This window comes from Pelophylax lessonae (assembly GCF_965119305.1).
Source record: "Pelophylax lessonae genome assembly, chromosome: 3".
Classification (NCBI taxonomy): domain Eukaryota; kingdom Metazoa; phylum Chordata; class Amphibia; order Anura; family Ranidae; genus Pelophylax; species Pelophylax lessonae.
The window spans coordinates 416,562,566-416,589,062 of NC_138770.1; the positions used below are offsets into that span (position 1 = coordinate 416,562,566).

At 42.9% G+C, this 26,497-nt stretch overlaps 1 protein-coding gene across 1 annotated transcript in view; it reads right to left on the reverse strand.

The window, feature by feature from the left end:
- The window catches only part of LOC309551356 (A-kinase anchor protein 7-like), a 45,550-nt gene that overhangs the window by 12,608 nt on the left and 6,445 nt on the right, over window positions 1–26,497 (reverse strand). The window contains exons 2-5 of the mRNA XM_082251910.1: window positions 18,734–18,854; window positions 14,739–14,875; window positions 12,648–12,808; window positions 3,959–4,071 (exon numbers count right to left, since the gene is read on the reverse strand). Coding sequence (XP_082108036.1) covers window positions 3,959–4,071; window positions 12,648–12,808; window positions 14,739–14,875; window positions 18,734–18,817 — 495 coding nt within the window. The 5' untranslated portion in view covers window positions 18,818–18,854. The remainder of the gene's footprint in view (window positions 1–3,958; window positions 4,072–12,647; window positions 12,809–14,738; window positions 14,876–18,733; window positions 18,855–26,497) is intronic.

Consider the following 26,497-nt stretch of genomic DNA (forward strand, 5'->3'; position numbering starts at 1 on the left):
TTTTGGGTACGGCATTGCATGACCGCGCAATTGTCAGTTAAATTCGCACAGTGCAGAATCGCAAAATGTGGCCTGGACGTAAGACAGCAAAATCCTCCGGTAGTAAAGTGGTTAATGTGCTCACAGGAGATGTTGCTTGGCCGGTGTCCTGAATCCAAACTGGAAGGGACAGGGTGCACATTTGCAGTAAACTCCTTCAAAACAAGGCAGCACATGTTCTGGTGCAGTACAAAGCCATAGTGGAAAGGGTGAATGGCACAACAGTGCCACCTACAGAAGTCATCTAGCAAAATACCTAAAACTGGCTTTAAAGCCATTAACTCTGGGCATCCTAGAATGTAATGGGCCATACACACTATACAATTGTCTTTAGATTTTTTCCTTTAGATTTACCAAAACCATATAATATGAGGTCAAATTTAAATGCTTTCAATTTGTATGCAATCAGGCCGACCCTTGCACTACATAGTTGAAGGTAAATCTAAAGGAAATCTAACAACAAAAGTTGTATAGTGTGTATCCAGCTTTAGGGTTGACAGCGGTTTTTGCACACCTCAAAAGTAAAATCAAATGGGTGCCCTGGGTGAATGTTTAAGGGACTTCCACCCTATATTTATTATGTTCAGTAGAAGTAATCAAAGGGATTTAACCCCATCCTAGTTTCGCCCTCCATGGTGGGCTTTTACTTGCAGGGGTCATCAAAAATTGGGATCTGTACCAGGCAGACCATGGCTCTGAACCTGAAAAGCACCCTGTGGCTCACTTCACATGCTGCACTATGTCTCACGGGGAGCAGCCACAGCACGATCCAGTGCAAGGAAACATTACAGTGCAGCCCCCTATCTTCCACCAGGAATGATCTGGGTAGGGTCCTCCAAGGCTCTGCCGAGGAGCCTACTGGTCTGAAAGCTGCTTAGAAACTTGCAGTGGCTATGATGCAGCTGAAGAATAATTTTGGTAGGAATAATTTTGGAAGAAATCATCAAGAGTAGGAGAAAAACAATCTCCAGGTAAGAAGGTTAGCTTCTCGGTAGATGAGATCAATCACCAATGGCACGAGCAAATAAAAATGTAAGCTAGCTGGGAGTGGGAGGGGTTATATATAGGGAGGTCCTTGCAGCCTTTCTATTTGCCAATGTCCAGTCACCTAAAGGTAGATGCATATAACCCAGTCATAATGATTAAAAGAAGCCTGTGTCCTGTACTGTATCATCAGAAGAAAAAAAATGTATCTACTATGTCTAGCTCCTTTCTCAATCTTCACCAGTTCAGAATAGGTTCACTGTAACCAACAATTCTTTCAATTTTTAGGTTTTAGGGGTGGAACACGTAACATGTTCCCAATGCTGCTCAGCCCCCCCCCCCCCCCCCCCGTACTAGCTGTCACTTTTTTAAATCAGCACAGCCAGCTCTGTGTGTGAATGTCAGCTGTCGGCTAGTAGTTTGTTGATTCTTCCTGTCAGTGTATTTGCCTGCCAGTACAGTATATACGGGCACACAGAAACACTGACAGGTCTGCAGGAGACCTGCGTGGCACCAGCAATCTGCTGATCGCTGGTGCAATGCTTTATAGGCTCCAAAATAAATAAATAAATAATAAATGCACATTTTTGTACCTGCAAAAAACTGTGCATTTATTTATTTATTTCTAAAAAGTGAACTTATTCTTTAACCACTTGCCGACCGCCAGCAGTACATATACTGTGGCAGGTCGGCTCTGTCCCGCAAAACGATGTAACTGTATGTCGTTTCGTGGGACCGCTAGCGGGGGCACGTGCGTACCGATTGGCTACAGGGGGAGCCAATCTGCGGGTCCAGCGATCGCTCCACGTGGAGACAGAATGGCGGTCTGTCTTTGTAAACACGGCAGACCGCTGTTCTGTCAGTAATGAATACAGGGCTTCTGTGTTTCTCTTAGTTCGGAACACAGGTCTCTGTGTTCATTCAGCAAGTCCATCCCCCACACAGTTAGAAAGCACCCCCTAGGGACACATTTAACCCTTTGATCGCCCCTGGTGGTAACCCCTTCCCTGCCAGTGTCATTAGTACAGTAACAGTGCACATTTTTAGCACTGATTACTGTAGCAATGCCCTGGTTCCCCCGAAAGTTTAAAAAATAATAGTTAGGTGTCCGATCTGTCCACCGCAATGTCGCAGTTCCACTACAAATCACTGATCGCCGCCTATACTAGTAAAAAAATAAAATAAACAAACATGACATAAATCTTTCCCCTAGTTTGTAGACGCAATACACTTATTGGGATTTTTTTTTTACCAAAAATATATAGCAGAATACATATTGGCCCAAAATGATCGAAAACATTTTTTTATTTTTTTATTGGGAATGTTTTATAGCAGAAAGTAAAAAATACAGTTTTTTTTTTTTTTTCCATAACTGTCGCTATTTCTTTGTTTATAGTGCAAACAATAAAAATTGCAGAGGTGATCAAATAACCCCAAAATAAAACTCTATTTGTGGGGAAAAAAACAACATAAATTTTATTTGGGTACAGCTTTGTACGACCACGCAATTGTCAGTTAAAATAACGCTGTACCGTATTGCAAAGACATGGCCTGGTCATTAGGGGGTAAAACCTTCCGGTCCAGAAGTGGTTAAGGTATAACTAAATGGAAAAACATTTTTAGATTTATATAGAGCAGTGAGGGATTAGAACAATTGTCAGGTTTTAACTGATGTGTGTAACCCCATTGGGGAGATTCACTCCCTTGTCCTGATTACCAATATTAGAGCGGAAATCTTAAAAAGGGGACACCTATTCAGTGACACCTGCCTAAGGCCCTTTTCACACAGGGCGGACGTTGGCAGCGGTTTTCCCCCCTCAGCAGGGGATCTCTCCGCTGATCCCCGCTAAGCAGGTGGAAGACAGGTCTGTGTCCACTCCGCTGATGCAGAGTAGACCCAGCCTGCTATTCTCTATGGGGTGGTTGGATGGAAACAGACCGGCTGCCCGTTTTCATATGACTGTCATCTGATCCGATCCGCCAGACAGATGGGGAATGGATCTGTCTGTTGTTAGCAGACCAGATCGGATGCCGGCAGATGTCATCGGACACATGTCCGCTGACATCCACCACTCCATAAAGAAGAATAGAGGTTTCAACCGGGTCCGCCTGAAAAACTGACAGGTGGACCTGACCGAAGAAGGAACTCTCCCAACGGAAAGGGAAATCTACCTAATAGGAAACATATGGAAAAAAAGAAAAATAAACATGTTCTAACCCCTCCCTATGCAATCCAAAATAAAAAAGAAGGTTTTGGTTTTGGATACTGTATGCTTTTAGGAGAAAATCAAACACAGAATAAGAATACATGAGAGTAATCCCTTCCTCTGTTCCAGATTCTATTAGACTCACATACCAACAACTTCAGCCAGCACTATTTGGTAGCATGTTTCAATTTACTTTCTGTCTATAGGCAAAGAAAAGCTCTGAGCAAATGCCCTTTCGTAGTGGATAATATTTTCAATATAGAAAAGAAAGTAATTTTATTTAGCATATTTCTTACCTCCAGTAAACAATGTTAAGTATACTTTTCCACTGCAAGATTAAAATAAAGGCAGATTAAATGGCTTATTTTTCTACTTTATTGGTATATTCTTCTAATATCCTACTGAAAGGTAAATGATAAAAATGCCAGCTATGACAGGGATTTCATGCTATTATTACCCCTAAATGACCATTAACTGTTGGGCAGGTGGCTTTAGCCTAGCTGCCATGACCATTCTAAACCCGCTCTTCCTTTTCAGCATCAAAAGTATTAATGCAGCAATGACATGACCTTGCACTACCGGGAAATCCATCAATATCATGCCTTGGAGTTGCTGGTGTAGTTTTAGAACATCTAAGGTTGGTAGACAGGAGAAAGGCAGTTGAAGGTGGCAAAGGTGATAAGGTGATAGTGAAAAAAAAATCTAGAATCCCCCTTTAAAGGACTCACCTGCTCTTGTAAATCCGGTGCACTTTCCATCTTCATAAGTGTCAAATGTGGTATAGAGCTTTTATTTACTACTTTAAAAAGCTCTTTGTCTTTGAATGTGTTTTTTACAGTATCTGCAGATTAACGAAAGAAAACAGTGTTAAAAAACAAATGTGCAACTATATGTTTAAAGTGTTCAATCTTAGCACAAAACACTTGAAAAAATAAGAAAAATTCCCTTTAAGAGAACTAGTTGCACATGCGGGTTAGGATGTTAATTTAGACTGGTGTGTTATTTTATTGAAGGCTAAGTGTCATTAGTTATGTTTCTTATGTAATACTACTTCATTGTTCTTAGGAAGGCTTTAAAAACATAGGTATTGAATTGAGGGCTTCACAAATAAAGAAGATACCACCAGGGGTCATTTATAATGGATTATGAGTTAGGATAGCTACAGTAATCAAATGTAAACTCCTATTTGGCCAAACTTTGCATTTTACTTGCCTCTAAATTAGTGACATCATCACAGGGGCCGCCAAGGTCTTTCCACTGCTAGATTCTACAGGAGGGGTCCAACAGAGCACATAGGGATTTACCTACTAAAGCTAAAGAGGGCGAAGTCAGTCATACTTCTACAGAGAAACCAATCAGTTTCTAACCTCAGCTTGTTTAATTAAGCTTTGGCAATAAAACCTGGAAACTTATTGGTTTCTCTGCAGAAGTGTGACTAATTTGCCCTCTTTAGGTTTAGTAAATAAACCCCATAGTTGTTGAATAGTTTTCGTTTTAAGGGTCCGATCCTATCTGCTATACTAGCCTTATCCTCATGCCCCTCAGCCCAAATCTTCCAAACCATTCCAGATCACGAACGGCACACGCCAAGGATGACCTCTCTTTCCCACTATCTTCAACTTAGTCATAGAGCCACTAGCGGAAAAGATTCGCACACATCCCTACATCTCACGGTTCCGGTTTAAAGACCGACCGCACACAATAAACGTATTTGCAGACGATGTCATACATTTCCTGACAAATCCCTTGACCTCACTCCCTCAAGCACACCAAATTCTGGAACACCTTAGCAAAATATCCTATTATAAGGTAAACCATAACAAAACCCTAATTCTAAAGCTAGGAATCCCTCTTTCAGAAAGCCAAATTCTACACACCCAGGTACCATTTATATGAAGCTCAAGAGGCATACCTTGCTTAGGTATCACTATAACAGAATCCTCAACCTCCGTAGCCCACTCCAACCACGCGCCACTTGCTTAGGTATCACTCTAACAGAATCCTCAACCTCCGTAGCCCACTCCAACCACGCGCCACTTATTTACAAAAAAAAAACTCACACACATGTCTCTGCATGAGCTTTCTTGGTCTGGCAGACTAGCAGCCTTTAAAATGGTAATTCTTACCCAGATACTCTATCTCTTTAGAGTGTTACCGATCTATATCCCGCCATCTTATCTTAAAAACTTAAAATAACTACTAAAGAGCTTCATTTGGGAAAACAAGAAAGCCAGATGCATACACCAAACTCTAATCAAACATAAATCTACAGGAGGAATAGCATTAGTAGACATACATAACTTCTTCTGAGCGACACTTATGGAACAACTCAAACACTGGTCTGGGAATAAGGATGACCCACTCTGGCTAGATATTAAAACCTATCTCTCACCCACTTGGGACCTTCACTCGTTACTTATTAGTGACATATGGAAACCCTTGGATGTACTCACCCTATCACCTCCCATCAAAGTCTCACTCCTTGCATGGAGGACATTGCTCCAACAATCCTCCAAATACCCCTTAGTCCAACCTTCTCACACTCCCCCTCCAAGTTTTAGATTCCATGTTACAAATACTCCACACACTCCCGCTTCACTCTTGTGGTCTAAATACGGTACAACAACTAATGAACGAATTTGGCATCAAACCATGGACCAGCCTAGGAGAGGAAATTATTCTCCCTACATCTACACAATTCACTTACATACACATTCAACACTTCGTTTCCAAACACCTAAGCATCCACCCTGGAGCTTGGGAATTCTACTCGACCCAGAAGTCTAAGACCAAAGGTATCTCCCTCTTTTATAACCTTCACAGGACAAAACTGGCCCCTCAAATCCCATACCATGCAAAGGTGGGAAAACGACCTTGGCGCATCCTACTCCCTGAAACAATGGCAGTTAGCCTTCAGGTCAATACACCGTTTCTCACACTGCATCAACCATTGGGAGATGACGTTCAAGATTACTCACAGGTGGTTTTACACCCCCTGGAAATTAGCTACATTTTTCCCTACCTTTTCCCCTGAATGCTGGGGCAAGTGTGGAAACACGGGTAACCTAATGTATATATTGTGGAAATGCCCTAGCCTAACTAGCTTCTGGAGACAAATCTTCCATATGCTATCATTCATCACTGGCATGTTGCTACCTCCAAGCCCTAGCCTAGCTATTCTCAATCTAGAAATAGATTTACACCCACACCACATGAGGCCTGTAGTACCACATATTCTTCTAGCAGCGCGTGGCGTACTGCTTAAAAATGGAAATCCCAAGAATCCCCGAATATCTCGGAAGTAGTGCACTGGGTCCGACTGAACCACCAATATGAGCACTTACTGACAATAAATGCTTCAACTTGCATCAAATTTGATCAACATTGGTCAATATGGACAGCGGAACAACCCCCCTTATGATAAGTGTATCAATACGGTTGACTAACCATAAAAACTGTCTCATACAAATTACATTCACTGTACTATAGATATGCCCCTGTTCTTTAACAAACACAATACAAATGAAAGGAAACTAGCTATGGCCATGTGAAAGAGCGAAGCATTGCTTACATCAGAGCCACCAGACCCCTAAAGGGAAGACATGCCTAAGTAGGCCCCTCTGGCCAGTGTGAGAGAATAGATGTGGGCTTACAACTTAGATCTCTGATAAGAATAATACAAAAAAAAAAAGAATAATACATGTTCTTCTTCACGCACAAATCTCTACCATGGTATAACTATGCACTTTGTTAACTGTGTACTGAACATGCAATGCTTGTTTGTTATCCTTTCTATGAAAACCAATAAAAAGATTGAAACAAAAAATAAACCCCATAGTGTCACTTCCTTTAGATACAGGGTACCCCACTGAACAAATGTCCTATGTTGATATGCAGTGAAGGTGCAATGCTGATACCCCTGCCCTTCAGTATGCGTAGTAGAGCAGCCCTGTAGTCCAAACAGGTATAGTGCCTCTCAGTTTTACAATGCTGCAATTAATTTTTCACTGTGCTAAACAGCTTTGTCACCCTGTAGGGCAGTGGTTCTCAACTCCGATCCTCGGGACCCACTAGCAGGCCAGGTTTGCAAGATAACTGAAATACATTACATGTGATATATTTTGCTGATCAGTGATTGCAGTATTCTAGTCTGCATCTCCCCAAGGTGATACTTAAAATCTGGCCTGTTAGTGGGTCCGAGGACCGGAGTTGAGAACCACTGCTGTAGAGGAAGACCCTTGGATTGGCAGGATCACCAGGAATTCATTCTATGAAGCAAAGAGCTTTAGACAACCTAAAGGATACACTTTTATTTATTTGTAAGAGGGGTTTGGCATGATAAATGTTACTTTTTGGATATAGATATAAATGTAATTATAGTTCAGATTAATTGGGATATTTGGACTAGTAGGCAGCCTATTTTTGTTAGGGGACTTGCCTTTGTTCCTACTTGGCACAATCTTCTTGTTCGCATCAGTGCAGTCCTGTCCTTTCCATGTTATGCCCTGTACTACATACATTTTGACATAAAATATTATTAAATATTCCACTAATCTGATTAGTTATTTACATAATGATGGATGTATATGGATCTTACTATGAAAATTTCAAGAATAAGGAGGTAATGGACATTAGGATCAGAGCAGGAGTACAATGAAGCACCCAGAAAAAAAAATAGTGATTGACTGGGGAAGCAGAGGAACTAGGGTTGGAGTGTACAAACAGAAGAGGATTACACAATGAAGGCAAATGTAAAACTAAAGATGAGAGCGGAGGAACAGAAAAAGGATCACATAGGAAGGCAACACTGTAAAGCAGAGCAGTAAGAGAGGGAGGGCCATAGTAAGCAATAGAGTTGAGGGAGAGGTAGGGCATGCATCGGAATTGTGTAGCACTACATTTATCCAAGAATCCTTTAGTACCGATGAAAGCAAACAGAAAGTGCCCTTCTCTTTTTATATTATAAAGCATACAATGTATATAACTTTACCTTTTGTTTGTACTCCAACATTCAATTTCTGCAACTACATAATATGAACACTAGATGGCCTCAGAACAATGTATCTCATATTGCCTTTTAAATTATTGCAGCTGTTCTTTGGGCACTAGATGTTCTTATGCTGTTTAGTCATGTGCACACACCCATGTGTCTTTGCATATACAAAATGATGTGTAGAACTCATTGTTGGCTTCTGAGACAGCAGTATCGATAAAACATCTATCTTCCTTCAGCTGCTGTGTTTCCGCTCTTTAGGGCTCATGCACACAGGACGTTCTTGCAGCTACTTTTTGGGGCGTCTGGCTTTTTTTTTTTTTACTTCCTTTGAAATCTCCTCCATGATAGACTATGTGTCCATGCACACATCATTTTTAGATGAGTTTGGAGGCATAAGTGTTTAGGGGCAGTAAAAAAAAAACAAAAAACAAAAAAAAAACAACTGCCAGTGTGTCTAGGAGAAGAGGCTGTTTGGCTGTAAAAATGCAAAACACCAAAAAAAGGTGCTAAACATGGCTAAACGCTGTAACAAGCTTTTAGCCGCGTTTGGCGTTTTTTTTTCATTTTAGAGGGTACTTTTACTGTAAAAACGCTTAATAACACTAACGCTCAAAAACGTGGGAAAACTCCTATCCTGAAGCAATCACTTGGACGATATGGGATAAAGACAGTGGGCTCAGTGGTTGGAAATGGGTTACTGTTTATGTTTGAGGAGCTTAAACGCAAATACCAGCTCCCTAACTTGCACCTATCTCGCTTCCTCCAGTTTAGGCATGCCTTTTCTGCCCAGTTTGGGTCTTCCAATCTAGATGTGCATGTTGGTGATCTGGAATCCTTGCTCAGAGACAAAGACCCCCCTAAAGCCCTGTCTGGTATTTATAAACAGTTATTCATAGATACTACCAAGGTTCTGGCCTCCTGTCACACTGCATGGTTGTCGGACTTCCCGCAGCTTTATAGTGATGGTTGGGATGATGTATGGAACTCTACCTTTACAAGGCTGGTGTCCACACAGGATCACTTGATACAGTTCAAATTTCTCCATAGAATATATTACACTGCAGCTAAACTTGAAAGGATTTTTTTCAGCGCATCCCTGCAAACTGTTGGAGGTGTGCTGCCCCTGGGGCAGATTTTCTGCAAATTTTTCGGCATTACACACCTATCCAGCAGTTTTGGGGGGAGGTTATGGACTGTGTTAAGTCAGTCACAACAATTACCATAAGACCTTCCATAGCAGTCTGTCTGTTGGGCCTGGTAGACCCATTAGCAGCCATAAAGGTGATCCCTACGCTACTTATGCTGCTTCTGTACTATGCACGTAAAATAATACTTTGTACTGACGTCATGATATTTATTCACTGCACCTGAGCAGTGCATTGTGGGGCGGTTTGTGATGTCAAATCTCTATAAAAGAGCTGTCAAACTCAAAACAGCTCATAGCGCGGGAAGCGTCCGGAGAAGCAGGAGCTTCTTTTTTTCTTTTTTGTATTTTTGGGGCGGGCGGGAGACTGATCATCAGGGGAAACTATTTTTTAATAAAGGACTTGTCCAAAACTGCCTTTTGTCTTTATTTTTTTGTACACTTTTTTGGTGAATGGAAAGGGGTGCAATGTACCGATATCCATTCACATAGGGGGGGGGGCGGGATTTGTGGGCCCCCTTGTTAAAGGGGGCTTTCAGATTCCGATAAGCCTCCCCCCGCAGACGCCCACAACCACAGCCCAGGGTTGTGGGAAAGAGACCCCTGCCCCCATCAACATGGGGGCAAGGTGCTTTGGGGTGGGGGGGTCAGAGCCTCCCCTGCCTCAAAGCACCCACCCCCCATGTTGAGGGCATGTGGCCTGGTATGGTTTAGGAGGGGGGGGACTCTCGCTCGCCCCCACACCCATCCTGGCCAGCCAGGCTGTGTGCTCGGATAAGGGTCTGGTATAGATTTTAAGGGGAACCCCACACCATTTTTATATTTTTATTTTGGCGTGGGGTTCCCCTTAAAATCCATACCAGACCCGAGAGGCCTGGTATGGAGGGGGGACCCCGGGCCTGGTATGGAGGGGGGGGGCTTTTTTTGGAGGTATGGTATGGAGACCGTTTTTTTTTTCAATTTTTTTATCTGTATTGCCAGGAGCCGACACTACATTACAGCCGCGAGCAAGTTTAAATTAAATTTTTTCTTTAGATATGTCAGTATTGCTGCAGCAGGCTACATACATCGCACAATGCGCCACTTTACAGGCACATTAAGGGGCCCCCCAGGCACGATATTTAAAGGAATTTTTCATTTTTCTTGTTTCACTTTAAACATTATTAAAATCCTTGCTCCTGTAAAAACGATAGTTTTTGCATTGATTCATGTCCCTCAGGGCAGTACCCAGGTCCCCTTACACTTTTTTGGGCCAATAACTTGCATTTAAGCCTTTAAAATTAGGACTTTTGATTTTTCATGCTCGTGTATCATAGACTTAAATGGAGTTCGCATGTTCGCTAGAACGTTTCCGCTGTTTAAGATCAGAGGAGTGTTCGGCTCATCACTAATGCTGAATATTTGTAGACCTTAATGGGCACCTGACTCAGTTACTGTTGGTATTTCTGGGGTGATTTGGTATTGCCTCTGTAAATCTTACTTTATTTCTTTTCATATACCTTTTTACAAGAAAACTGTCACTATTATTGGTCTGGGAGCTGCATTGTTTACTGGTGCTGATGCTTTTTAGGGCTGAATTTTGAATCTGTCTCTATGTTCGTAACTTTAATGTCTAAAATTTTAATAAAAATAATAAAAAAAAAAAATGTGGGAAAACGTGCATAAACGCTCAAAAACGTTATTCAAAAACAAAAAGTGCATTTTTAACGCTGCTTTTTCCTGACAGCAGCGCTGGCATTTTTTTAAACATCCTGTGTGTGGGAGTCTTTGGTGATCAATTTTATTACTATGCTTCATTCACACTTGTGCTGACGCCTGTACAGGGGATGACGCCATTCATCTCTATAAGATGCAATTGAGCAAGCATGGCCATCAGGGATATAGTATAGTATAAAATGTATACAAAGCTAAGGCCACTACTATCATTAAAGTGGAGTTCCGGGCACAAAATCTACCTTTTTTTTTTGTGCCCATCCGCTTGGTCTCCTTCACCTGAAAAGGAATTGGATAGTTAGGCATTTTTTTTTTTTTTCACTCACCTTGTAATTGTAGATTGAAAATACTCACCTATTCTGTACTTCCTCCCTCTGTGCCGCGGCTCCGCCGTCACTTCCTGTCTTGCGATGATTCCTGGGAGCTGAACGTCATGGCTTCCAGGAATCAATGCGACGGCACCGGCCCCGCTCGTCACTTCCGGGGCGACGCCGAATTCCCTGCCCTCCGGTGCTTCTACCGGGTCGTCTGTTAAATCAGCCGTTGTCGGCTGTCTACCAAAGAGCTGATTGAGGACCAGATGGTCCCTGGTCATCTTTATGACTTTCGGAGCCTGGGTGTGACGTTATGATGTCACGTCCGGCCTCGGCAGTTGTAAACACTGCCGTTGCCTCAGCTGGAAAGCCAAGATCGTTTTTTTTATTTCAAGTTTTCCAGCATAGAGGAGAGATCTGGGGACTTACAGACCCCAGATCTCTCTGTAAAGAGGACCTGTCATGCCCTATTCCTATTACAAGGGATGTTTACATTCCTTGTAATAGGAAAAAAGTGATCAAAAGAAAAAGAATGTAAAGGGAAATGCATATGTAATTGGTGTTTAAACCATACATGTGAGGTATCACCACAAATGTTAGAGCAAGAGCAAAAATTCTAGCCCAAGATCTCCTCTGTAACTCTAAACAGGTAACCAGTAAAAATCTTTAAAGTGTCGCCTATGGAAATTTTTAAGTACCAAGTGTGTGCAATTTTAAAGTGTGACATGTTAGGTATCTATTTACTTGGCACTTTTTTTACTTTTTTATTCCCTAGGAATATTAGTTATTTACTTTTTTATTCCCTAGGTTCTCTGCATAAAAAAAAAAAACATATAAAACGTTTGGGGGTTCTGAGTGATTTTCTAGCAAAAAAATTATGATTTTTACATGTAGGAGAAAAGTGGCAGAATTAGCCTGGGTGGGATGTGGTTAAAGACTGTCTCACTGATGAACAGAAAGCAACTACTTATCAGGTATATGCTGGCTACAATGGTTCCCCAATCACTATTTTTTAATTAGTGGAGCTTTATACACTTTTACTGGCCTCTTTCTGATTTAAAAAAAAAAAAACCCCAGTAATTACTTAAAGAGGAAGCAGCCCTATTAGTGATGTCCCATGGAATACTATTTTCAAAATGAAAATGGAAATATGAAAGTAGTGAAATATATAAACAGGTGCTACATTGAACACGAAACCTAAGTTATCACTATTTGCTGAGATTTTTTTTTTTTTTGTGGAAAGCTCTTACCAGTAATTTCTTTAAGCTTTGCTTTTGAAGAATCCTCAGCTATCTTTGCAAAGACAACTTGATTATTAAAATCAGATACACCAAGAAACTGAAGGACCAAATCTTTACCCTGCAGAATGTGCTCGATCTTCACCTTACTCTCCAAAAGTGCATCAATCGCTCTAGGAAAGAAAAAATAGATAAAATGCATGTCAGGGCAACTCAACAGATGTGTACTTACTTTCCCTTCATGCCCTGGCCACACTTTTCACCACCGGGAGCAAAGAATAAAGGTGATTGTTCCTCTCATGACAACACTGGTGTTTGTAAATTGGCTTACTGAGATTGATACAGAAGCTGCACACGGATCCTCCTGGCCATGTTGGGAAAGCAGCTGACTTGTATTTAACCAGCTTTAAGCTGCTTTTGCATTCCCATAGACTTTTATGGGAAGAAGGGCAAGTCTGATGTGAACAAAAGCCTATTGACTCGGGTTCCACCTGGCTGGTATTTCCTGGCCAGGATAGTAAAAATAGGACTGGACTGTAATGTGATTAATAGGCAAAAGATTATAAAGCTAAGTATTTTTTCCTAGAAAAGATGGCAGCCTTATCATCCACACAGGCCCTTAAGTGAACCTATTGATTTTCCCCTTGATGTTTAAAAAAAAAATGTGGGAGAGACATAATTTTGCCCCCGCACAAATTCACCTGGAATATGTAGTTCAGTTTTGTGCACCAGTTCACAAAAAGGATATCTTAGCTGAAAACTAAAAAAAGTACAGAGAAGGGCAACTAAACTGATAAGAGGCATGGAGGAGCTCGGCTATGAGATAGATTAGCAGAACTGAATTGATTCTCTTTTGAGAAGAGGCGATAAAGGGGGGATATGATTACCATATATACTGTAAATGCATGTGGTCCATATAGTAAACTTGGTGTTGAGTTATCAAGTTTAAGGTCATTACAGAGGACATGGGGGAAAAGCTTCTTCACAGTAAGAGCTGTGAAAATGTGGAATAGACTCCTTCAGGAACTAGTTCTGGACAGCTAAGTAGATTGTTTTTAAAAACAGCTGGATGTGTTCCTAAATGCACAATCTATAAATTGATATTAACATATATAAGTAATACCACTAGAGATTGTTGTTTCAGGGAATATATCGAATTACAGTAGGGTATTGTGAAGGATTCTTTTACTTGTTTTTTTTTCTTGTTGGAGCAAGTGGGACCAAGGTCATGGTGGACCATGGCTTTTTTTTTGCTTTCCTCTTAGTTAACTGTGGGTATAGGGTTCTGTATGTGGAGGTTTTCTGTATTGGCCGAACTCCATAAACTTGTGTATTTTTTAAATTGAATTATGTTACTATGTATATGTTGCTCATAGCAAACCTATTCCTTCTGGTGTCAATGAGGGTTTCAAAAGGAGAGAGAGAAATGATTCCCTGTTGACAACATATACATTTTATTTAGGGGTGCACCGATCCGACTTTTCTTGTCCCGATACCGATATCTGGCATTGTGTATCTGCCGATACCGATCCGGAACTACACACATACACAATATGCATGTGGCTGCAGTACAGAGCAAAGCCGCTGCTTCATGTGTATGGCTCCTCCATTCACAGGCGGAGTGCATCTGATATCATTCCGCCTGTGAGCCGGACCTATACAGGAAGTAGCGGCTCCCATCCCATACTACTACTACACCAAGTAAGGGACGGCAGAGGCGGGACTCAGCAAAACTGGATCGGCCCATGGATCGGCGGCTCCGTGCAAGTAAGGGACGGCTGAGCCGGAACTCAGCAAAACCAGATCGGCCCGTGGATCGGTTAATTTTACCGATCCCCCGATCCAGCTATTGTGGCAGTATCGGCGCCGATATCCGATCCTAAAATCGGATCGGTGCATCCCTAATTTTATTTTAGGTAACTTTATACATGAACCCCATTTGTTGCCATTCAATGACCAAGTGGACCCATCTGCTTTTACATCTCAAGTTGCTTCTCCAGTAAAGCTTTATTTTTTTTTTTTTTTTATGGTATTAGTTTTTCTGGAAAGAGAAATAGAAATAACTGTAACAGCTTATTTGATCACAGAATACTTTATACTTACACGCTCACATCTTCTTCTCTGGTTATTTGCATCAGGCAGAGCGTAAGGTGAAATGAGCCCTTCTTTTTCATCACCGAAGAAAACCTGTCATCCTTCTGTACAACACTATCTTGAAAAGTCTGGATGTTTTTAAGAATCTAAGCATGAAATTAAAGTGATAGTTATCTCTCTCACTTGTAACATACTGTATGTAAGTTCATGCTAGCATTGCATTTTTCTAACGAGCCTGGCTCTGTGATGTCAGCCGACAGCAGACTTCAGCTGAAAAACAGAAAACGGGTCACAGGAGTGCAGAATGTACTGCACTCCTGTGATCCACAGGAGAAGTACAGCCAAACGAGTTTTGGCTGTACTTCTCTTTTAATACTGCTTTAAAGCCTACGTTTATTTAAAAAAAAAACGCAACCTCCCAACCCTGCCATCATAATCTAACTAAATGTAGTCTTTAAATATATTGCATCGTTGGTATTGTTAGGGAAAAAAATCTAATCATGAACATGGTAATATATATTTTCTACAAACTTTGGACAGCACTCATTGGGGTTGGTTTACTAAAGGATTATCTGCTTTGCAAGAGAATGTTCCTTTAACTTATCGAATGAGGTGAAACTGTGTTGACTTCTGTCATCCAATCATTTGCAAGAAGGGATGAACTCAAATTCGGTTCGAACACTGGCTGTTAAGATGTTTGTCTGAACACCTAATGTTTTAAGTGTTCAGGACAGATAAGTGTGACAGCTTCCAGCTGTCATTGGTTGCTAAGGAAGAAGCAAGTACATGCACCTGCCACATCCTTACCAACCACTTACATCACCTGGCCCATTTACTTACATGTATGGGGGTTACATCATTGCTTATATTTGACCACAATGAGGGACTTTTTTGGATTTTTTTTAAAGGACTTGTAAAACATTTAGGTATCTTTTTTTCTAGGTTACATCATTTTTTGGGTTACTATGTAACCCTAACCCATTCACATGGGGGAGGGGGTTACCAGTATCTGGGCTTCTATATTTCAGAAAAAGACCCTTTCCCACAGATTCCCCCAGGTACCCCCCACCCCCATGGTGCAAGTGGTCTGGTATAGTTCGGGGAGAGGGGGGCATACTCTTTCTGCCCCTTTCCTGGCCAGCCAGGCTGCATGCTTGGATTAATGGATGGATATGGATTTTTAGGGGGACCACACATTTGTCTGTTTATTTTGCATGGAGACTCCACTTAAAATCCCTACCAGACGAGACTCAACGGGTTTATAATGTTTCACTTTTTACCATTCATTGGGTATTTTGTGCATAGAGAATTCTCACCACATTCACTGAGCCATAGCTCCTAATTGTCTCTTCTTTGGGGGATTGCACCCCTTTTGAGACCTTCATGCAGCCTCAGTTGTCCTCTTTTTGGTCTGATGCATACAAAATGTATAATTTTACTACCAAAGGTGTTATGTTGCGGTAAAATTTTTATCTAACCTCTATGTTGCTGCATTTGTTGTTTTGAAACGTCAATATTAGGGCAAAATAGAGGTCAAACCAGCATTTGTGTGGTTCAGCCCATACTTTTCTGCATATTAGATCTTTGTGGTCTACATAACCATGGCCATGGCAGGGATGTATCCTTAGCCTACATATCACGCACTAAAATGTGTTCCTGTTTATCATTTTAGAAAGTTGGGAGATATGACTAAGCTAAGTGAAAATTCCCATGCAAAGTAAAAATTCAAGCAAATGTGCTCTACTTAGTCAACCACATTAAATCAACCCAATTATGCCATGCAATGAGAAACAGGAAAAAAGAGCAACTGCCTTGCCACCTTCATCATCAAACTGCACAAGGTTATTCCTGCATTGATCCTTAACACGTACAACTTACGAAACAAAGAGCTTTAGATGTATACTGTGAGTGTAGAATTTGTCTTGTGTTTATAGTCAATGGTGTATTGTCTATGCTTGCATCCATCTTGTTGACTTATACTGTGGCATATACACCACTTTGAACAGGAGTGCTATTATACATTCACTGTAGAAAATACACCTGTAGCACCCTCTAGCGTGTGCTAGAAGTTAGTGTAGGCTAACTATACTCCGACTCACATTTTAAGTTGGCAACTTGGCATGTCTTAAAGAGGTTGTAAACCTCAGGGAACAAAAAAAAATTAAAAACTTGAAAAACAAAGGAAATATGAGCTAGTATGCATCGCATACTTACCTTAGAACGAAGCTCACCGCTGACACGGCCGACATGTTCAGACGTCATCCTTCCAGGTTTGCATCCTCAGGCCATCTGATTGGCATGACATCACTCTAGCGCATGTGCGCAGGAGCCGCCGTTCACAGCACAGGGCTCTGAAGGAACGGCATGGGCGGCCGTTCATTCAGAGAGCATGCGTCAATGATGTCACTGGCTGCATGCAAAGTAAATATCTCCTAAACTGTGCCAGTTTAGGTGATATTTACAGTACCTACAGGTAAGCCTTATCATAGGCTTACCTATAGGTACAAGTTACAGAGGAAGCTTTACTTCCACTTTGATTGGGTCAGGGTTTATTAGAGGTCAGGGCAGGATGACTCATCTCCGCTGCCTCCCCTTTTAGCAGAGTGTTGGAGAATGTTCTGGAAGATAGTGGGTGGAGACTAGGGGGGCCGCTTAGCATATTTAGAGGTATATTGATGAGTCATGCCAGCAGGGGCAGTTTGGTGGAAGATGGAGATGCGGTGTTGAGGAGGCTGTCGGTGGCCCTTGAGGTCTGGAGAGGGGTGTTAAGGAGGCTGTCGGTGACCCTTGAGGTCTGGAGGGGCATCCTGCCTCGGGCTGGGGCTAGGGTGCTGGAAGGATCCTGCCAAAAACACAAAGGGAGGAGGCTTTTCTGGAGGCACGGAAACAAGAGAGGACAGAGAGAGTAGAGCAACACTGTTGGGTACTAGCAAGAGGGGGAAACTGCCACACGTAGCCAGTCTCCCTTAAAGACAGGGGTGTGCTTCAAGTGGAGTTCCAGTCATTTTTGTGTTTTTTCAAAGTCAAAAACTGTAGCTGCTGACTTTTAATAAACACATACTCGACTGTCCCACAATCCAGAGGTGCACTCACTTCCTCGGCAGCGCCAGCATCTTTACCATGGGCACCTAGCTGTGACAGCTTGCAGCTTCACAGCCGGGTGCCCACTGCACATGCGCGAGCGGTGCTGCGCTCTGTGACTGGTCCCAAAGTCTTTGTGTCCTAGAAGCCTGCAGGACGGAGGGGGGTAGGAGAACTTCCGCTTCCACTCACCTAAGGCGACCAGAATGGAAGTGGGAGCAGGTACCTGTCAAAATCTGGTACCCGCTCCCCCCCTCCTCCCCAAAAGCTCATTTTCACAAACAGGACCTGGGGAGGAGGCCTTAAAGTGGATTGTCCACTTTTGGGTGGACCTCTGTTTTAAGCCTTCAGTGCTTTCCCTGAGAGATCTCCTGAGAGTCAGCCGGGTGGGCTGCTGAAGAGTTAGTCAGGTAGACTGGCGTGGAGAGGCAGCCAGGAGGGCTGGTGAAAGGGGCAGCTGAAGCCAGGTGGGTTGGCAGCTCCTGAAGAGGTGGTGCTGTGATAAGTGGCCACAGAGGAAATGTTACATGCTGTTTCACTATATCTGAGCTATACTTAAAGGGGCTGAGAGTTCCTGCCTGTAATGGGCTGTTGCTAAATCTGACTCAGAGCCTGTCAGATCATTTCAAGAGAGATTCAGCTGGAGCAAGCAAGTGTATGTGCTGGTGGAAGGAGGAGAAGAGACTGTATACAGAAGTATATAGGAAGTTGTCCCTGAAGTTGCTGAAGTCAAGTGGGCATCCCATAACCTCTCATTCCCATCCAAGCTATTAAAGCTATTAACCATCTAATAAAAACACACACAAAAAAACAAAGCCATGCGCTGTTCTCTGACTCTGAGTGCTTGTGAAGAGGTGTGCCTGGCTGCGCAGGAGTGGGGGATCCATTTCATCTGCAACCCCTAACGGGCTAGGGCTACATACCTTTTCATTTGTAACAGGAAGAGAAACAAAATAATTGGCAACCAAGCGTTTCTTTTTTTTATTGCCTCTTTGATGCGAAAACATGTTTTGATTTGTTTCCTTTTTTCTCTTTTTTTTGATCCTAAAGAAAAAAAAGTTTAATTTTAGGGTAAAATACAGCATATAAAATTATCACGTATCTTTTCTTAAACTTAGTACTGTAGGGAACCATGTTGTTTTTATTGAGATGATCCTCTTGAAACCCTTAAATGTGTTCTTGTTCATGTGCCTAGCTTATAGAGGCAAGTTCATTGTATTTAGGGGGTAATATGTAATATATTCAGCACCCCCCACCTCATTTCCCATCCCTCCCACCTCGTATCTCTGTGATAGTGGGCAGGGGTTCTTCTCACCATGGCCGCTGTCACATTTTGAAAGCAGTAAGTCAGTAATGGGGAAAAGATCAGAAGCAAGGACACCAAAGGCAATATTAGTGACTATAAACAGGCAAAAAATTTGGGGGAGCATACCCATGTATTTCTAAAGCTGCTGCAGCTATGAACCAAAAGACATGTATATAACCCCCATTTTTATTTATGGATTGTCTTCAGATTTGGTAGTTATTTCTTTTGCATTTGCGCGCTATTCTTTTTTAATACACATGTCTTTTGGTTCATAGCTGCAGCAGCTTTAGAAATACATGGGTATGCTCCCCCAAATTTTTTGCCTGTTTATTATGTATTCGGTCTGACCAGACTATCGAGGTTGAGCAACCCTCCCCACCCCCCCACACACACCTGTACTCAATCAGTGTCCACCATCAAGTTGATATAGGAGGAGTCCCCTGTAGTGCATTTGCACATCCTTCCCAGCAAGGAGTATTATCTCCAAGGGTTAGGCTGGATTCATCTCTTTTTCATGGATAGTGTAGGACCCACTGATAATGGGGTACTTTGACGCAGTAGTGGGCTTGAGCACGATATGGCCATATGGTGGGACCAAACCCCCATTTTTATTTATGGATTGTCTTCAGATTTGGTAGTTATTTCTTTTGCATTTGCGCGCTATTCTTTTTTAATATACATGTCTTTTGGTTCATAGCTGCAGCAGCTTTAGAAATACATGGGTATGCTCCCCCAAATTTTTTGCCTGTTTATTATGTATTCGGTCTGACCAGACTATCGAGGTTGAGCAACCCTCCCCACCCCCCCCACACACACCTGTACTCAATCAGTGTCCACCATCAAGTTGATATAGGAGGAGTCCCCTGTAGTGCATTTGCACATCCTTCCCAGCAAGGAGTATTATCTCCAAGGGTTAGGCTGGATTCATCTCTTTTTCATGGATAGTGTAGGACCCACTGATAATGGGGTACTTTGACGCAGTAGTGGGCTTGAGCACGATATGGCCATATGGTGGGACCAAACCCCCATTTTTATTTATGGATTGTCTTCAGATTTGGTAGTTATTTCTTTTGCATTTGCGCGCTATTCTTTTTTAATATACATGTCTTTTGGTTCATAGCTGCAGCAGCTTTAGAAATACATGGGTATGCTCCCCCAATTTTTTTGCCTGTTTATTAAATATTAGTGACTATACCTTTGCCTTTTACCTGTCTTCACTTTGGGTACTGCTTCTGGAGTTCAGTTCTTTTTTAATGCACCTGAAGACATGCTGCCCCTCTGCACAAGCCCTATGAAGATAACTCTATTCAATTTTGTTAATTCCCAAAGACGTTAGAGCAGTGGTTCTTAACCTGGGTTCGATCGAACCCCAGGGGTTCGGTGAGTCAGTCTCAGGGGTTCGGCGGGAGGGCAACTGGGCAATTGCTCCCCCCGAGAAAATATTACTGATTGTGAGGCCAACCCCCCCCCCCCCCCCAGGAAATCACAGCTGCGGTCGGGACGACTCACAGCCATTACACATAGACACTTGACGCTCTGCCCTCTGTACCTCCCCCAGCAGGTTTCCAGCCTATCTCCTGCAGGCTGCTTTCTGCTTGAGTGGGCGGGATGGGGATGTACCTGACCACGGAGATCGCGCCCGCCTGGAAGAGGGAAGTGTGAGCAGCTGAGCAGAGGGAGCCGAGTGAATGTTCCTGGAGGTAGACTCAGCTAGCTGTACATGGTGGATTAGTTTGCAAGCACCTCTATGCTAAGTCTGCTGAGTTACTGCAGCTTAGCATAGAGGTGCTGTTAGCTGACAAATGGAAATGCATGTCCTTTTCATTTAGCTCAATAAGCATTGCGAATGCCCCCTGGTGTGTGCCCTCCCAGCCCCCTGTTGTGCGGCTTTACTGATCCATGTACACTGTCCTATCCTCTGTCCTGTCAAGTCCTATCCTCTGCCCTATTCTCTGTACACCGTCCTACAGCCTACTGTCCACTCTATCCTTCCCTACAATCAACTGACCCGTATACGCTGCCCTACATGCTACTGGCCTCTGTACACTGCCCTACATCCTACTGACCTTTCTACAACGCCCTAAAAACTACTGACCCCCTATACACTGCCCTACATGCTACTGACCTCGCTACACTGCCCTACAAACTACTGAGCACTATACACTACCCTACAAACTACTGAGCACTGTACACTACCCTACAAACTACTGACCACTGCCCTACAAACTACTCACTACTGCACACTGCCCTACAGCCTACTGACCTCTGTACGCTGCCCTACAGCCTACTGACCTCTGTAGGCTGCCCTACATACTACTGACCTCCTGTACATTTTACTTTGTATGATACGTTTAATTCAGTTCTGTAAAAAACACCTTTTTTTCTGGCAGTGCCCCTCCCGAGACTAGACTCATAAAATCATATTTTATTTTTCCAATTAAGAAGGGTTCGGTGAATGCGCATAAGAAGCTGGTGGGGTTCAGTACCTCCAACAAGGTTAAGAACCACTGCGTTAGAGGCTTAGGCTGGGCTCACATATATGCGAATTGGATGTGGGTTTCTGCGCATCCAATTCGCATAACAGAAGAGTGTGACCAGATCTCAATGAAGCCGGTATTCTGTCAAAAAGTGCAGATTGTTGGGTAATGCATCCAACGATCTGCGCATGCGCAGTGTTGACGTAACGCCAGCTGATATGCAGATCAGCTGAAAAAGTGCCGTCACTACTGCACATACGCAGATCATTGGAGGCATTAGCCGACGATCTGCAGTCATTTTTGCAGCCCATTATGATATCAGCCTGCTGCGGGAGGTCATCCACCACAATCTGTTCTGGGTGTGGAAGTTTGGCCAGGTGTGGGTGGCAGAGAGGATGAGCACAGCCCTGCAGGGAGAAGGCTTTAAAGTGGATAGTAGGAGGTGCAGAAAGAGGGCCGCACTACTGCTGGATAGGGAGGAGCTTCGAGTTTGAGTCGAAGCTAAGTTCGACTCGAACATCGGTCGTTCAATCATTCGTCAAATGACGAACAAATGTGCTTCTTCGCAGGAAATTCGAGATTCCCATAATGCACTGCGTGTTATGTGATTTGCCAAAGCATGCACCCTGACCTCATGCTTTGGCCATCAAAATGATCTCTGCCATGATTGGACAAAAGGCAGGCTGCCTTTAGCCAATCATGGCTCACTACATAAAGGCTGCTCGCGCAGCCGCAGCATGTAGTGTGATTGTGCGGGCGAGGAGACAGGGAGAGGAACGCGTTTGAGGCAGTGCAAGAGTCGCTTTTTTTGGAGTTTGTCAGACAGTGCAGAGAGACATTCCTAGCAGTGTAGGGAGGGACAGGAACGTGTTTGAGGCAGGGAGAGATTTGTTTCTTTGCAGTTTGTCAGACAGTGCAGTGAGACATTCCTAGCAGTGTAGAGAGGGCCGGGAATGTGTTTGAGGCAGGGAGAGAATAGTTTCTTTACAGTTTGTCAGACAGTGCAGTGCCAGTGATTCATTCTTAGCAGGGAGGGAGAGAGATTTTTCATCTATAGGGCTATCGATTACATCACATCAGTGAGAGTATTGTTAATCGGTTACTTGCGTACATCTATAAGCAGCACAGCTCATCTATAGGGCTATTGATTACATCATATCAGGTCATTGGGTATCTATTGGTCAGTTGCGTATACCCTATATTGATCTGTATCAACATCATGTCCGATAGGCCGACAAGGAGAGGCCGGCGCTCACAGGCCAAGAAAAGAGGGCAAGCAGCCTCTTTGTCCATTGTGAAAAGTGGTGGTGACAGTCGACATAGTGCATCCTCTGCAGGCGGGGCACAACCGTCCTTTATTTCCGGTGCTGCCTGTGCTATTCAGCCACAACATGTAGAAGAGTTGGTGGAGTGGATCAATAAGCTGTCCTCATCCTCCTCATCCTCTGACACCCACGCTCACAGTAGTTTGCCTTCCACCACAGCTGCCAAAGCGGCCCATTCCACAGGCTCCTTCTCCACAGCTACTCCTTCTGTCGCCCCACCATCATGCACGAAGGAGTCACCTGAACTATTCGATCATAGTGTCAGTGACATATAAGGGATAGACCTATGCGCTACAACAAGTAGATATAAGACGTAAGAAAATGAAGGAAATGGATAAAGATGTAGTGGAACACCTAGGATCAAGCAGCTAATTCAGTAGTGTCACCACGTACCACAATAATTTGTGCTCTAATCCTTAAAAGCGTTGGACCACCCAATGATAAAAAAACTTAAAAAGTTAAAGTTCAAAATATGAAAAGTTAATCATGAGGTGATGTAGTAAAAGCAATGTCCATGATGTGATAAAAATATAAAAGAAGTGTAGATATAAAAATACTTATAAATTGCAGTGAATCTCCAACATGTGATAAAAATATACAAATAATATAATCAATCAAATAGTCTCACACAGAATATGAAAATTCATGAAAAATAATGCATTAATATGTGAATAAAGTGATGAGTGCAGAAGTGGTGATATGGTAAAAACACCAATAGCTAAAAGATGTGACAGTGATCCGACTACTTAAGATATTTGCCAAAATCCAAAAATAAAAAGTATGGCGAAAAATGACGATATAAAAGTGAATAATAAGTCCAAGAAATATTCAATAAATATTATATGTGAATAAATTAAGTGCTGAACAGTCCATACATAGGTTATAGTAAGTGAATAAAGTGCTCAGTTGTCCATTAAATAGATCAAGTGATTAAAAGATGCAGTAAAGATTACCCTTTGAAGAATGCTGCAGCAGAGGGCCATCAATGAGTACCTGTGTGAGTATGGAACAAGGACAGGGTCAGTTACAAAAGGTGTTAAGAATATTGAACCAAGTAAAATATAACTGAACACTAGCAGCGCTAAGGTAAACAGATCTATTGTATAACACAAAGTCCCTGAAAACTCATAAAATATATATGTGTATACAGTCCATACAGTGGTATATCAGGCACAATCCATCCACCAGGGTAAGGGAGTGAAGGGTCTTGACTGTTCTGCCAAAGTTCAACCACACTCCAGTGCTCCCCCCCTTAAATTGAACACTCACCAAAACACGGTGAATATAGAGCCTTCAATACGATCCACCAATCAGCGGGTGTATAGATCACTGCTGGGCTGTACCTAGCTGCTCCTCCCTCCAACTTTTCCTCCGTTCAAAAATTCATGTAAATGAACAAAGTGGGGGCAACAATAGTGTAATTCTGCAACACTTTATTTAAAATCACACAAAATGCAAGCCCCTCTCCCCTCCAGATGGCTACTTACAAGAGGGCTATGGAGTGAAGGCATAAAGCTAAAAATATGCACACTCGATGACCATTCCAAAGAGCATTCCTGCAGCCTGATAGGAATCCCGAATGATGACCAGTGTGAAAGGTATAGCGACCGCGCACATCAGCTCTGACGTTTTGTCCACTTGACTTCTTCTGAGAGCCCCTTATTTCATGAGACTGGTATTCCGGTCACACATTATTTAACTCTTTGTTTTCCAAGGACAGGGTCAGCTTGGCTTTTTTTCACCACACCAGTGGCTTTTGTTTAAGGATGCATGCATAGTCCTGTCACCATTTGAGGAGGCCACAAGGATGGTGAGCCGGGACGATGCATGCATCAGTGACACTATTCCGCTAGTCTGCAGGGCCACAAAACACACAGGAGGAAGAGGAGGATGAGGATTTCGGCAGTATGGATGTAGAGGATAGCATAAAGCAGTCTTCAAGGGATGGTTTTGATTCCCCAGAAACCCCAGGAGTTGTACGTGGTTGGGGAGAGGTTGCTCCTGCTGACAATGGCATCCTTAGTGACCCAGAGGACTCAGAAGCTCATGCCTCCTCCAACTTAAGTTGCATGGGCTCCCTAATTCTGCAAAGCCTGCGAAAGGACCAGAGGATTCGTGCTATCAAGGAGAGGGATCAATACTTGTTGGCAACCCTTCTTGATCCACGTTACAAGGATAAAGTTGCAGAGCTCATCCTGCCTTTGCAGAGGGAGCAGAGGATGAAACATCTTGAGGAGGACTTGAAAAATAAAATTGTGTACCACCTTTCCAGACACTGGGAGGTCAACATTCTCTGGACATGTTTCTGAGGCATCGTTCAGCCAAAGGAGGAGCAGTGGAGAAGGTGGCCGGCTGACCGATGTCTTTAAACTGTTCTTTTGTTCTCAGCAGCACCCAAGGATCATATGGTGCATGATTATCTAGGCGCAAGAGCAGACTTGTAGACCTTTCCAGCTGAGCATCCACTTGGTTACTGGGTTAAAGGCCCAATTTTTGCACCTGTATAGCACATGCAATTTCAAATTTGTATGGAATTCTTACAAGCAGGTCCCTTTCCTGCACCCAGCAAGAGTATCTCTGAGTGCTTGGTTACGGTTTTTATGCACCACCAACCACAAAGGCCCAATTTTTGGCACCTGTATAGCCCATGCAATTTCAGATTTGTATGGAATTCTTACCAGCAGGTCCCGTTCCTGCACCCAGCAAGAGTAACTGCGAGGGCTTGGTTACGGTGTTCAGGCACCACCAACAGCAAAGGCACAATTTTTGGCACCTGTATAGCACATGCAATTTCAAATCTGTATGGAATTCTTACCAGCAGGTCACATTCCTGCACCCAGCAAGAGTAACTGCAAGGGGTTGCGGTGTTAAGACACCACCAACGACCAAGGCCCAATTTCAGTTTCAGTTCCTGCCGATACTAACCTTCCAGGTCCCCATCACTCCAACCAGTTTGCATAGCCGCCACCCAACCGTGGCCAGGTCAGATGACAGCACAGCGCCCCCACTAGATCACTAGATCACTGATGTGAACCCACAGAACACTTGATCTTGGCCAATTTTAAATTAGTATGGAATTTTTACCAGCAGGGCCCATTCCTGCGCCTGGCAAGAGTAACTGCGAGGAGTTGCGGTGTTCAGGCTCCACCAACACAAAAGGCACAATTTTTCTGCACCTCTATGACAAGTGACAAGTACTGTACATGCAAATATAAATTTGTATGGAATTCTTACCAGCAGGTCCTATTCCTGCGCCCAGCAAGAGTAACAGCGATGGGTTGCGGTGTTCAGGCACCACCAACAACCAAGGCCCAATTTATCTGCACCTGTATGGCAAGCAGAGTTGTATAAAGTACTCGAAACCCATACTTGAGTAAAAGTACAAGTGCTCGATCAAAAAGTGACTTGAGTAGAAGTGGAAGTGCTCGATCAAAAAGTGACTTGAGTAGAAGTACTAAAGTATTCAACATTTTTTGTACTTAAGTATTGCAAGTAGTTTTTTTAAAAAATTTTCTACTCAAGTACTGAAAGTAAAAGTACAAGTACTGTGTTATGTAGTTATTAAATAAAGAAGTCAAA